This window comes from Peromyscus californicus, unplaced genomic scaffold, assembly GCF_007827085.1.
Source record: "Peromyscus californicus insignis strain IS unplaced genomic scaffold, ASM782708v3 Scaffold_3__1_contigs__length_106647218, whole genome shotgun sequence".
NCBI classification, from domain to species: domain Eukaryota; kingdom Metazoa; phylum Chordata; class Mammalia; order Rodentia; family Cricetidae; genus Peromyscus; species Peromyscus californicus.
In genome coordinates this window covers 73,478,118-73,492,885 of record NW_026294551.1, presented here as the reverse complement: position 1 = coordinate 73,492,885, position 14,768 = coordinate 73,478,118, and the positions used below count along the sequence as shown (strand labels likewise).

The 14,768-nt window shown below is 47.9% G+C and overlaps 1 protein-coding gene across 1 annotated transcript in view; it reads left to right on the top strand.

The window, feature by feature from the left end:
* The first annotated feature begins 1,778 nt into the window (after positions 1-1,778).
* Positions 1,779-14,768, top strand: part of Gfpt2 (glutamine-fructose-6-phosphate transaminase 2) — a 46,490-nt gene continuing 33,500 nt past the window's right edge. Inside the window, exon 1 of the mRNA XM_052758100.1 lies at positions 1,779-1,904. Within this exon, the coding sequence (XP_052614060.1) occupies positions 1,898-1,904 (7 nt within the window). The 5' untranslated portion in view covers positions 1,779-1,897. The remainder of the gene's footprint in view (positions 1,905-14,768) is intronic.

Below are 14,768 nucleotides of genomic sequence, written 5' to 3'. Positions count from 1 at the left end.
TCCTAGAGCCAGGTGACTCCAGCCGGCTATATATCAGACCCAGGACATCATTCTCCCAAAGGGCTCCCAGGGATGCTGGTCCCCGAAGCAGAGGGGTTGCTAGGCAGACATCTGCTACAGATGCCTTCATAGGGTCATAGCATTCACCCATGCCGCTCTTCACATGGAGATACAAAGTCACAAAAAACGATGGAGGACAGATCTGAACTGTGCTGGGACACAGGGACCCTGGTGTCTTGGTGCCAGTAGAAGGCCTGATTCTTGCCCCCTTCTCTAGTTTGTTGAGTTCTGCCTGGCCCAGACCCTTCTCTACAGAGATGGCCAATGTCCTATGGGACCCCTAGCTTAGTGTCTGTCCCACCCACTGCTCTGTAAGAGCCAGGAGACTGGATCTGTCCTCATTCATCAAGTCCCTATCAGCCACATAGACGTAAAGTTTTGCAGGCTTGGGAATGAATGATGAATGGATGAATTAATGAATGAATGTCATCCCGTGTAGCAAAGGGCAAGGAGCAACACTGGCAGCTCTCCAGTCAGCTTTGCACTTTCCCATCCGCTGATTCAGTCAAGCCTCCTCCTCCGTCACTGCCATCTCCTCAATGGGTACAACACACACCTCCACCCCAGGGGATGCCAAGCTAAGGAAAACGCCCCACACAAGATTTAAGCTGGTTTTTCTCTTCTTTTAAAAACTCGTGATTGGGGAATACCAACGATTTAGATTTCTTGATTTTTTTTTTTTTTAAGTTAAACCATACACCCACCAGATGGCTTCAAAATGGGCAAATATTGGGCCAGTTCTCATGACCTTCCTCAGGAGATGAGGGGCTTAGAGAGCAGTGGGGAAAAGGAGGAGACAGCCGGAAGTAGGGCGAGGTAAAGCCAGCCTCGGTGACTCATCCTCAGGGTCGAACTGAGGCTCCAGGTCACAGGGGCGGTGGAGCCCCTGGCTCGGGTGCAGAGGCAGGCTTACTGCTTGCCAGATGAGTCTGCCAGCGCATCTCCATTAGGGGCGGTTTCCGGGGCGACCCAGCCTTCCTTGGGACCTGGGGAATCCCCATACCAGGAGTTCCCAGGTTTGAGTTCTGCCACATCTTGGTCAAGATTCTATCTCTCCAAGGAGCTTCAGTTTTTCTCCTTTGTCTGCCAAGCCCAGTTCGCTGCCTGGCAGGATGGGAACAAGTTTACAAGCCTAGTGTGTACTACTTTTTCTTAATCTGAAAGGAGTTTGGCACTGAGGATCACATTACATGAAGAAGAGCCGTGTGTGTGTGTGTGTGTGTGTGTGTGTGTGTGTGTGTGTGTACAAGTTCACAAGCCTAGTGTGTACTATTTTTTCTTAATCTGAAAGAAGTTTGGCACTGAGGGGCACATTGCAAGAACAAGAGCTGTGTGTGTGTGTGTGTGTGTGTGTGTGTGTGTGTGTGTGTGTGTGTGTGTGTGTGTTTGCGCTCTGTGCATACCCGGCCTGTCTTGAACCTCAGGAGGAACTGAGAGGTACATTCTATTGTTATCATAGTTTACAAATGAGGAAACTGAGGCACAGAGCTATCTGTCCCCCTGGCTAAGGTTTCTCGTCTAATATATCTGACTTAAAGTCTGAATTCAAGGTGTTTGCCGCCGATTGGCCTTCCTCCCTCCCCTTACAGTAGGGACTGACGCTTGGGAGCCGCCCCTCACTTCTTTCCTTGAGTCTTGGGGGCCCCCCGCCGTTGTCACGACAACCAGGGACCACCAATGAGGGGCAAGCAGGCGGCATGAGGCCCCGCCCCAGCCCCACCCCTCTCAGAGGGCTAGTGGCTGGCTATAAGGGCAGGAGACCGAGCGGCGGGAGCCCGAGCCTGGGAGCGCGAGGCACAGAGAGTCGTCTGAGTGTCTGGAGCGATCGGCAGCCACCATGTGCGGTGAGTGCAGGGCAGCCTCCCTCACAACCTTTTAGAGCCTAGGCCAGAGAGCCAGGCGCAGGGGACCTGCTGGGGGCGGCGATCGTGGGGCTTTCATTAGCCAGGCCTGCCTTCCCCGCGCCCGGCCCCGGGGTGACGTCTCGGGGACATGGGGGGCGTGGGGAGGGGGACGTCTAAACTCGGTGTGAGAAGACCCAAGTCGGGACAGCACGGAGTAGAGGCAACGGAGCGGGTCCCCGGCTTGGATCTCCGCAACGCGGAGGTATCTCCACCCCACGTATCGGGAGGGCTCTTCCTTCACTTGGCCCACAAAGGCCGCCACGAGCAAGCTTAAGCATCTTAGGCGCGGAGTGGAGGTCCCGAGTCCCAGTCCGCCGCGCCCACCGAGGACAGGCGAGCTCACCTGTGCCGTGTCAGCAGCCTGCCCTGGGGCGTCCGGAGCAGCTGCGGGTGCTCTCGGGCGGGTTTGCGCGTCTTTCTGGCGACCCGAAATGAACCTCCTCCTGTCCCTAGAAGGGTGGGTCCTGTGGTGAAGGGTTCTGGGGGACGCGGGAGACAGTGACTCCCCGGAGCCTTGGCCCGAAGCTAAGAGCGGGAGCCCAGGACCGGAGAGCGGCGCAGCCCCGGGCGACACTGACGCCGAGGTGTCCGCGGGGCTTTGGGAGCAGAAGGGAGGGCGGCCGCCCTGGGCGCACATCTGCAATTCCTTACCCTCCTGGCTGGCTGGGCCGCCTCCGCTGGCTGTCTGGCCGGGGAAAGCCGGGAACTTGTGGGACAAAAGGTCACTGTGCTTTTTTTTCCTCCTTGAGTAGGATTCAGTTACCCACTCCAGCCCCCTGCGGCTGGAGAACCTGGTGGAACTTTTGAAGCCATGAAAGGCGCCTCTCTGACTTTGCTGAGGGCTTGCGAGGTGGGGTGTGCCAGGGGATGAGTCCAAAGCCAAGGTCTGTACAGGCCTTGTTTCATGAGCCAGGAGATCAGGGAAAAGCAACCACTGACCAGGGAGCGGGCAGAAGGCTTTGAGACACAGCCTCCTCCAGAGAGAGCTGGGGTCGGTTTAAATTCCTGGCCCAGCAGACAGAATCTTAGGACTCCCAGGTATCCTTGGCAATGTGTATGTAAGGTTGCCTCGGGCGTTTCTGGACCCAGAAATAAAACATAGATGGAAATTTTGTCAGATTCAAAGCTCTCTAGGTTCGAGCCCTTGCAGGTCTCTGGTGGCCTTAGAGCCAGACTTATGCGAGAACCTCAAACTATTTGAACTATTTGGCTTTCCTTGCTGGTCCTCAGATGGCCCTCCGTCCCCACCACCAACCACGTGAGCCTTCCACCCTGCTTTCTCCTAGTATCCGTCTTTCTCTAGTGTCTTTCCAAGGAGGACTGTCTCCCCCAACTCTTTAGGAGAGATCAAGTTTGGGGTGATAATCAACCTGTATCCTTTCTAGACTTCGGTATTGATTTGTGACTGAGTAGAAGCGTCCTGGGGTCACCGGAGGACGTCTAGGACTGAGGAGAAGTCTTGGCCCCGCTGAGCTTCTATTCAGAAATTCAGATGCTCTAGACTTGGAGGCTTCCTCAAATTTTAGGGATTTTTTCTTTTGAGATCATTCTTACTGATGCTTACCCCAGCCGCCTGCCTTGAGCCAGGGATCCTGTAACATCCTGACTAAGGATTAAAGCTTACTGTGTTTTTAGTACTCTGTCACTTCCCAGGCACCCTTTGTCCCAGGTCCAGAGCTCGCAGCACAGGTGCCTAGACTTGAACACACTGGTCTGGGTTCTCTTGGAGTGTGTGGTCTGCACGTGTTTGTCACAGGATAATGGTTTTCCTTCTGTGGCTGTGTTCTCTTGTAATTTGGTGAATTTTACAGGAAAATGGTAATGATTGTGCTTTGGGCATAAGGATACAACAAATATTGGACCAGTTTCCCTCTGCATTTGGGGAAACTGAGGCCCGCTGTGGCCTGTCTGAACAAGAACTTTCAGGTCATTTCACTTCCCTGGGCCACGCCTGTTGGTTTCATCCAAAGCAGCCTCAGGTTTCAGGGGTCAAGAACAAAGGCCTGTCCTTATCCGCTGGCTGATGACCATGCTCTGATGACGTCTCCACCCACAGAAAGCTGGGGCCCAACAGGATCCCATCCTCCACTCAAAAACCTTCAGCCTGTTGAGAGTTTAGCTGAACTAACCCTTAAAGACTGCCTTAGCTTGCTTTCTTGTCGCTCTGAGAAAATATCCAGACAGAAGCAACTTAAGGGAGAAAGGCGCTTATTCCAAGTTACAGTCCATCGTTGGGGGGGGGGGATCCAGGTTGCAGGAGCAGGAGACCGCTAGACAGATGAAATCCACAGTCATGAGCAGAAGGCATGAATGAATGCATGTAGCCCTTAGTTCTCTGCCTCCTTTTCATTCAGCCCAGCACCCAGCCCATGAAATGGCCCCACCTACATTCTGAGTGAGTCTTCCACCTAAACTAACCCAAGTAAAAAAAAAAAAAATCTACTACAAGCATGCCCACAGGTCAACTTCATCAAGACTCCCTTCCCAGGGGATTCTAGAAAGATTCACTATTAAACCTAACCACCACAGGTACCCACGTGCAGTTTTATTGACATCAGAGAGTTGCTTGCATCCTGTTGACTTTCTGCCAATAGAAAGGTTATTGTATTCTTTACCCCCCCTTGCATTCCTCCTTCCATTCTTTTATTCTTCATGCCATCCCCATGAATGATTGCCTGTGGAGAGGTTCTATGTTTTCTAGGCTCTGGGGTTCTAAAGGTCATGTCGCTGTGCCACCCACTTCTAAGAAGGGACAGGTGAAGAAAATGGCCATCCTGCTGTAGTCCAGTTTGTGGCCACAACAGGATAATCCAGCTGGCAAATACTGCCAGCTGGTACCTCAGACACACAGGCTACACCCTGGTAGTGCCAGACTGAACCAGGCAGACAGACAGCTTTTTGTTCAACACACAGGGTTTAAACATTTTTTAAAGATTAGTTACCAGATTACAAAATTAAGAGAGCTCATAAAAATGTTTATGTTTGTGTGTGTGTGTGTGTTCTCTTGAAAAAAAAATATTCAAAGATGAGCAACTCTGGGTTCATATTTCTGAATGGCACTCTGCTGGTCTCTTAGATGATGGGCACGAGCTGTCTCATGGATGTCTCACTCACTGAGACATCGTAGAGTTAGTTACCTGTTGACTCCCAGCAGTTTGGAACACCAGCACAGCTAGAGGAACAGAGAACTGACTGACAAGAAGAGTAAGAGGCCAGTGATGGTGCCTGCAGACTCAAATGTGAGCGCTACAGAGAGAGGGGCTGGAAGGCATGCCAGGCTAGGGGCACAGCATTCTATGTCTCCTGGTCACGTGACCTCCTTTTCCATGGCCAGTCTCCCTTTTCCTCTCTCTTAAAAGGACTTGTGATTCTTTGGGGGCCTCTCAGATGATCTGAGACAGTCTGAGATCCTTTTGCTCTCATCTGTAGAGACTTTCCTCATATAAAACAACCTCTACAGATTCTGGGGATTAGGGACTGATACCTTCCAGGGCAATTATTTATCTTGCTATAGATAGTCTCTTCCAGGTACCATCTCCCAAACTGTTCGACTGCTTGGAATCCTGGATGCTCAAGTCTTGCCCTTGAGGGCCTAATTCACAGGTCCATAAACAGGTCCCTAAAATCCTATACACCCAAGGACCCTGGTCCCAGCACTCTAAGACTGAGTGAAGGAGCATTCAAATACTACCCACCCACCCCCCCACACACCCCTCCCCCTGCCCCAGCTTCATGGGCATTGTGCTACATGTGCTGGTTGGACCAAACAGATCTCCTCATTTATTTAAAAGTTAGCTGCTGTGCCATATAATGAAGCATTCACAGAACCTCTTGCCCTCCACTTGGAACACATTCTTCCTGTTCATCATGTCCCTAAGAGAAGCAGCCATGGGTTTTATTTTTCCAGATTTGTCCAGCATTGCACTCATGTGTGCATCCAAGCACACAAAGTGTATCTGCTTGTATATAGCAACTCTTGGGGAGAATCGTCCAGTGTATGAGGACTGCACCCAGCTGAAATGCAGATCTTCTGTGTCAATAGCTTAGGTAGTGTCCGTCCAGGGGGATTAGAAGACTTCTTCCGGGGCTGGAGAGATGGCTCAGAGGTTAAGAGCACTGACTGCTCTTCCAGAGGTCCTGAGTTCAATTCCCAGCAACCACATGGTGGCTCACAACCACCCGCAATTAGATCTGGTGCCCTCTCCTGCAAAGACACATGCAGGCAGAACACTGTATACATAATAAATAAAATAAATTTAAAAAAAAAAAAACACGCCGGGCGGTGGTGGCGCACGCCTTTAATCCCAGCACTCGGGAGGCAGAGCCAGGTGGATCTCTGTGAGTTCGAGGCCAGCCTGGTCTCCAAAGCGAGTACCAGGAAAGGCGCAAAGCTACACAGAGAAACCCTGTCTCGAAAAACCAAAAAAAAAAAAAAAAAAAAAAAAAAACAAACAAACAAAAAAAAAAAACCACATCTTAAAAAAAAAAAGAAGACTTCTTCCAACATTCAAAATGGAATCAGCTATGACACTCATTTCTTTCTTGTGACATTTCAGTTCATAGCTGGATTCTTCAGAAGGAAGCAATGTCTTCTGAGAATTGGAGTTGATGAGGACGTAGACAGACTTGGGGGTCAGTTGCTTGGCTTAATATCACTCCAAGCCTTGTTGGTGAAAATGGGCAAAACAGAGACCCAGTGATGCGAAGGTATATATTGCTTTCTGGTTTGCCATTAAAAAAATTAATTATGTATATGTGTGTTCATATGGGTGCAGATGCCCACAGAGGCTAAAAGAGAGTATCCAGTTCTCTGGAGCCAGAGCTTCAGGCAGTACTCACTCTTACCCACTGAGCCATCTCTTCAGCCCCTAGTTTGTTGGTTTCTATGGTATACATTCTTCCGCCACAGCTAGTTTCAGGTGAGGGTCATGGGAAGTCCCTGAATGAGTAATTGGGAAACAGCACCCAGCTGCTTCCTGGAAGCCACCGTGGCAATCTCGGTACACCTACACACACCTCTAGTAGTGATGTTGGCACTCATTTGGGACCTGAGCTTGAGTCCTTTGGAAGAGCTGTATGCACCCTTAACCGCTGAGCCATTTCTCCAACCCTGTGCTAGAGCATTTGAATTCAGCCATTGTTCACTAAGCAGGATTCCCTCCATGCTGGCTGTCCCCTTCTCTGTGCCTTCCTGTCTTGTGCTCCTCCATGGGTTAGTCTTCCTTACCTAGGTTTTCCCAGATCCAGAAAAATTAGCAAATTGTGTGTCATGGCATTAGTAAACAGCACTTAAAACAAAACAAAACAAAACCAAAAAACCAAAACCAGTCTCATGTAGCCCAGGCTAACCTCAACTTGCTATAAAATTCAAGAAGACCTTGAATCTTGTTTGTTTGTTTTTGTTTTTTCAAGAAGAGTTTCTCTGTATAGCCCTGGCTGTCCTGGAACTCGCTCTGTAGAACAGGCTGGCCTCAAACTCACAGAGATCTGCCTGCCTCTTGAGTGCTGAGATTCAAGGCATTCACCACCACTACCCTGTTGACCTTGAACTTCTAATCCTCCTGCCTCTGCACCTCCCAAGTGCTAGAATTACAAGTGTGTGTGTGTGTGTGTGTGTGTGTGTGTGTGTGTGTGTTGTGTTGTGTGTTGTGTGCACGCTTGTGGGACCACATATTACATGGTGTGTCCACTTTTATTCTCCCCCTTTGAAGGAGGCAGCAAGAACTGTTATTTGCACACCAATTAATTGGTCTAACTCAGTCTACAAGAGTGAGGGCCAGTCGGAGAAGGTATAGTGTCTCATACCCTTGGCTCAGTGACTTCACCACACCTGTGGGCCTTGCTCAAGAAAGTAGACCTGCCTCAACTTCCCCAGCACAAACACAGAAGAATTTCATGAGCATTTCCTTGAGATAGAGAAACAAACAAAACAACCAACTTGACCCTGCTCTCCTGCTCAGACAGTTATTTCCTTTCTATTAGACTCCTGGCCCTTTTGATTCTGAGAACGGTGGTAGTCAGGAGGAGGCTCAACACTGGGTACCCCAGCCTGGGTGGGTGCTGATGTGGCTCCCATGGTGCAGGGCCCTTCTCTGTGAGGGTTCAGGCTGGGCCTCTGGGTGGAGTTGTTGCCCTCACTCAGGGTGAGAACAGTGTTCTCATTGGGAAATCAATGTACAGAGATGAACTACCAACAGGATCAGAGGAATCCCAGCCTGCCCTCTTTATCCTCTAGGTTCCCATCCACCAGTCCTTCCCCTCCCCCACCACTCAAGGGATTGCTGATAAATTCTAAGTGTTCAGAGCTGGCTGGGTACTCAGAGGAAGTTACTTCCCTGACCTGGTCATTGTCATTATCTGTCACTTGGAGGCTGAGCTCTGAACTTCAGGGACCTCTGTTTGTGTGACTTCTGTGGAGACTGAGTCTCTGAGTGATCTCACAAGCCTGTGCAGAGGGGAGATGATTTCTAGTGAACAGATCTGCCTTTGCCTGGCTGAGTGTAGCTGTCTCAGGCCTAGTTCCAAGGCTGCTTACCTTTGGTTATCTCCATCCATGTATTTATTCATGCATTCATCCACTCAACAACTGTTTATTGTGCACCTAACATAGGTTTATGTGGTGAGGACGCTAATGTAGGTGTGGTTGTATGTAGTAGAGTGTAAAAGGTTGTATCTTGCTGGGAGTCAGACAAAAGGGTGAGGAAGCAAGTATGTGAAACAAATATTTCTCGGACCTCTAAGGTGGGAACTAGAGAACTCAGCAAACCTCATGGGGGCCCTGCCAGATGATACAGAGCGAACAGAAGCCACTTTTGTAAAGAGCCAGACCTTGGAGATGTCTCCCCCCAGGCTAATACGAAGCATGTCCCCCGTGCTCAGCCCTTAGTCCCTCTGCCTATGAATCATAGTTCTGGGCACCCCTATGCCTCTATGAGCTCCTTCACCCTACTCTGTAAGGCTCATCCCTACATTTCACTGAACCATGACAGTGACAAGGCCCCAAGGGGCTAAGGATATGTTTATGGATTGGACTAAACTTTGCTCAAATCACAGCCAGATCGCACGTTTGACTGAACCGTCTTTTTCCAGACAAAGGGTCAAGAAAAAATAGTGGTAGTGTTCCCCCACACCCAGGCTTTATTTGACAGTCACTTCTTGAGGACTACTGACCTTGTGCTGTAGGAATGCGTGGCATTTGCACTGACGGCAGCCTTGGGGTGGGAAGCTCCTTGCCTCATTTTATTCACATGAACACTTGTTATGTGACAGTGTTCTGAGGGCTTTACAAAGACGTTCTGAACTGTCATAATTACCCTGCTAAGTGGATGCTGCTATCACCCCTGCTTCACTGATAAAATCAAGTTTCCAGGGTTCAGTGACTTGTCTAGGCCACACAAAATGCAGAGGGCAGGGATGTGATCAGAGATGGGCATTTGGCCTTGGCTATGGACTTCGGCCCCCACCTTCTATGTTTCTTGCTGTCACATGGCCAGTAAATGGGAGGGAGAGGATGTCATGACCTTAAGCCTTTTTTTTTTTTATGGATCTGATGGGGAGCTGTGTTCGAGTCCTTTCTACCCTCTTAGGGCTACTGTTCTTCCAGGTGATCATGACCTGGAAGCCCTGTCTTGGAAAAAAAAAAAAGAAAGAAAAGAAAAAAAAATCTCCAAAGCCAGCAAGATGGTTCAGCTGGTAGAGGTGCTGTCCACCAAGTCTGATGACTTGAGTTGAATCCTTGGAGCTCACATGGTGGGAGGAAAGACCTGACCTCCACATGAGTGCCAAGACACAAGCATGCTCATATACATACACGTACAATGCACGTAAAATAAATAACTGTAAATAGAAAGTTAAAATAATAAAGAGAGAAAATCTCCCATGCCATCCTAAGGGGGACATCCTTGCCAAGGAACAAAGGTTGACAAGGATGAACTGTTGGGGCAGTGGTGACTATGTCACAGCCCTAGTTAATCCTGGTTTTCTGGGCTGACTGCTATGCCTGTGAGGAGGGCTGAAACTTCTCAAGGGCAGATCCAGTAGTGGAGAGACACCTGGGATCTCTAGCCAAATCCCTGGCTCTTGGAGGTCAGTGCTACTTCAGGTGGTTACAAGCCTCCCGTTAGGTCACCGCGGACATGCCCTTCCCTTCCAAGGTCTCAAATGCCAGTCCCCCACTCCCTTCCTGCCTCTCTGCTTCCCCCTGAGCTGAGCCAGTCTGACCTCACTGGGATGTCCTACATATAGCCTTGGCTGTCCTGGAATTTACTCAGTAGACCAGGCTGGTCTCGAACTCATAGGGATCTGCCTGCTTCTGCCTCCCAAATGCTGGGATTAAAGGCGTCCATCACCACTTCCCGGCTGAGATTTTCTCATTAGATCTTTTCTAAGGTTAAGACTCTAGCTCAATGGTGAAGTGCTTGCCTAGTATACTTGAAGCCCTGGGAGATGGATGGGAGAGAGGAAAGGGACGGAGAGTATAGGGAGGGCATGTGTAGGTAGATCATGTATAATTCTACCCTTTCATCTAACAGAGACTTGAACACTTGTATTTTGGTATCCCCAGGACATCCTGAACCCATTCTCTTACAGACACTGAGGGAAAATCTTCCTACATGGCTTTCCATCACACCCTGCATGATTTGTTCATGTTCCACAAGATGCTTTTTTCCTTTCATACATCATGGAGATTTGACTGCTTTCTGAAAGAGTGCCTGGCCCCGTCATGCTCCCTGTGGAGGGCTCTGCCTGGCTGCTCCTGCTTGCTCTGTGCACCTACAGCGGTCTTTGCCTGGGTCCAGCCAAGCACCAGGCTGTCTCCAGTCTGTGGGGGTCACAAACAAGCCTGAGCTGCTCACCTTTTGTGAGTACACATGCTCTTCTCCGAAGGTGTCTGCTGGGTGTGTTTCTAGAACCGAAATAGCTCTTATCAGGACACGTGTTCACTTTTCGTTTCAGACGACTACCAAATGCCTTCTGAAGAGGTTGCATGAACTTAAATGCAAACTGATCTTCTCCGTTTAAAATTGCCTTTTCATCGTCACTTTATTTTACAGATAGGATAGTGGATTCCAAGAGGCAATTCTGACAAGAGAAATTCCTGGGAAAGCAGCTTTCTTCTACTATATGATCTTTAAAAAAAAAAATGATGTGATTACTAATTAGCAGTATGTATACTAGTTTATTCATTTCAGTTCAGTTCTGTGCTAACCCAGCTGACCAGGAAGATTAGCTATACAGGGAGAGGGTCGGAAGATTAGCTATACAGGGAGAGGGTCGGTGCTTCACTAATGAAAAGTCACTGAGTAGGTATTTCATGACGAAAATGAGGAGATTTATGTTTCTTGTGCAAAGGCCTCGCAAACCCTCTTTGGCAGCTTGCTCCACAGCAGTCAACTCACTGTGCTTCAACTGCCTGCCGAGCTCCTGGCTGGCTGTCAACACAGCTGGTGGTCCTGAGGACAAGGACATTTTAATATCCCACCAGGGGGCTCCAATGTGTCCCTTCCCCCAAGCCGTTGCAGATCTTCAGTGCCATGCAAAAGCATACGTGCTAGATGAGTGTTCAGAAGTGGAGTGTGGCTGGAAGAAGAGGACGAGCCAGGGAGCATGGGTGGGCTGCACCCGGAGGCTTCCTGCCCCAAACAATCCAGATTTAAAAGCTTTTTTTAATCTTTATTATATTTATAGATATCTAATTTATAGATATGTAAAAATACCCAGGACCCAAGATATCAAAATTTATATCTTACACTCCACCAAATATTAACTAAGCATCACATGGAAAAATTTTTTTCAAGATTATTTTCAAATCTTGGTGATATAGCCTCCTTTCTAGTCCTTTATGTTATCTGCATTGAATGTCAAGTCCCCTTAATGGGTGTAGGTATGATTCTGGAACATTCATGGCGTGCTAGGAAAACATAGTTTAAGCCGGGCGGTGGTGGCGCACGCCTTTAATCCCAGCACTCGGGAGGCAGAGCCAGGCGAATCTCTGTGAGTTCGAGGCCAGCCTGGGCTACCAAGTGAGTTCCAGGAAAGGCGCAAAGCTACACAGAGAAACCCTGTCTCGAAAAACCAAAAAAAAAAAAAAAAACAAAACAAAAACAAAAAACATAGTTTAAAAAGACTCCAGGGTCTGAGAAGATGGCTTCATAGGCATGAGGAGCTGAGTTTGAATCTTTAGCACCCACATAAAAAGCTGGGTATGGTTGTGTGTGCCTGTGACCCCACCACTGGGGAGTAGGAGCAGATGGATCCCAAGAGCTCACTGGCTAGCCAGCCTACCCTAAATGTGAGCTTCCAGAATCTCTGTCTCAATGCAATTGAAGTAGAGAGCAATAGAGGGAAATATCTAGTGTCTTGCTCTAGCCTCTGCATGCTCTCACTCCAGCATGTACACTCATGCACACACACACACACACACACACACACACACACACACACACACACAGCCTGTGTCTTGTTCATCAACGAAGCCTTTACCGTGGTCTGTGGTCGTAAATGTGAAGTTTGAGGGATGACAACAGAGGAGACACACATTTCTTTTTCTTTCACCGTTTCCTAGGTAGAATACTCTTTTTTATTGTTGATCTGAGCAACCCCAGCATATGATTTTCCTTCTCTCTCTCTTTCTCTTTTTTTTTTTTTAAAGATTTTATTTACTATGTATACAGTGTTCTGTGTGTATGCTTGCATACCAGAAGAGGGCACCAGATCTCATTATAGATGGTTGTGAGCCACCATGTGGTTGCTGGGAATTGAACTCAGGACCTCTGGAAGAACAGCCAGTGCTCTTAACCTCTGAGCCATCTCTCCAGCCCCGATTTTCCTGCTCTTATTCAATCAATAACTTTTATCTTTTCACTTAAAAGGAAGGATGTAAGAGCACCTTCTGGGCTGTCATTTCTTGCTATCACTATTCCTGCACTTGGGACTGTTTTTAAATAAAACAAACATTACTTAAACACGAATGTGGTGCTGTGGAACTTCAGTCATCACCTGATCCTGTGATGCTTTGCTAGCATCTGGTACTGAGATTCTCTGATACTCATTCTGGTAATGCAGACAGTGTGTGGGTCATGTATACAGCGTGGCTACTCTGAATAAGCAATTAGTTCACATGCTAGGTGGGAGCCTATTTCCTCATGTTAGAGTGGTGTGCAATTTCAAACTTAGGAATTATTTATTTATCAAAATTTTCTAGTTAATACTTTCAGGCCAAGGCCGAAACCTCAGAAATCAAAATTTCAGTTAAGGGAAGACTACTGTATTGAGTGGCTTCATCTTCTGTGACTGTCCCAGATAATTATATGTCCATTTATTGACTGGAATTTTGGCCATGCAACCCAGGGAACTTTCTCATGGTTCACTGAAAAACTAATGTGAGCAAAGGCTCACCTAGACATAGATTGTGGCAGTGTTTGTACAAACTGAGTAAGACTAAAGATAAACTTAGTACATTTGTATCTCAAGAAGATTCAAAATTTTTCATTTTGATATTGAAAGAAAACTATCTTTAAAAAATAAGGAATGTAATAAAAATACACCCAAGAGCCAGATGTATTTTGGTTTGAAGTGTGGGGCAGAAAGTATGAACTGCTAGGGAAGGTTCCATATTGCACACACAGCCCTTATTCTCAGCACCTCTCTCTCCCCTGACCTGAAGCTTCGTGTCAAAATTGCCCTTGGCCATTTTAAAAAGAAAAACATATAAACTTCACAGAAAGCACGCTATGCATGTTTTAAAGAATTGTGTGTGTGTGTGTGTGTGTGTGTGTGTGTGTGTGTGCCTGTGCCTGTGTGTGTATATGCACATGAGTGCAGTTGCCCTTGGAGACCAGAAGAGGGTATCAGATATCCGTGGAGCTAGCTGGAGTTGCAGATGGTTGTGTGCTGCATGGGGACCAAACTTTGATCCTTATAAAAGACGTAAAGCAGGGATCTTCATCTTTCCACTAAGGAAAAAAAAAAAGTAAAAATAAGTAAATAAAGCCAAACTGAGTCATCTTGGCTTGCTAGCCTACCTTAACAAGGCTTTCCCAAGAGATGGATCTATTCTGGCTGTTTTTACATTTATCCTTGGAGCAGGAGCTGAGGATATACAGCTCAGTTAGCAGAGTGCTTACCCTGCATGCACGAAGACACCCTTAGTCCAACCCCGAGCACGATACAGAAGGAAAGGAAAAGAAACAACCTGTGCTGGCTAGGTTTTGTTTTGGTTTGGTGTTTTTTTTTTTTTTTTTTTTTTTTGTCAGTTTGACACAAGCTGAGTCATTTGAGAAGAGGGGATATTAATTGAAAAGATATCCATCAGATTGGGCTGAGAGATAGACCCATGTGTGGTCTTTACTGAGAAATAGATAGATGGTGTGTAAGATTGTACCCTCCTGAGTTCTCAGCCAGTGAGGAAAGAGGAGGAAGGACCTGCCATCAGGGCAATAAAAACTTCTGTGTACTCCTGAGACACACCCTCCATTTTGTCTTTCTAATCTCTGTTGGTGGTGCCCAGCTTTGCAAGGTCTTAAGTAAATTGCTTTGTTTTACTACTCCTGGTCCCTTAGTTCCTCAGGTCTGCCAGTGGGTGGCAGAGAGATTCTCTGCAGTGGAACCTTGAGGTCATGGGTCATGACACAGGGCTCATGTGAGCTTTTGCCACAGAAAGAAGGGCTGACAGAATACAACTCTTCCAGAGGACAGGAGGGCCAGTCATTCTTCCTGGCCTTTCCTCTGCAAGCAGCCTAGGGGCTGAGATGCCTCCTTTGTCTGGTGGTGTTTTTTGTTTGTTTGGTTTTTTTTCCTGTCCTA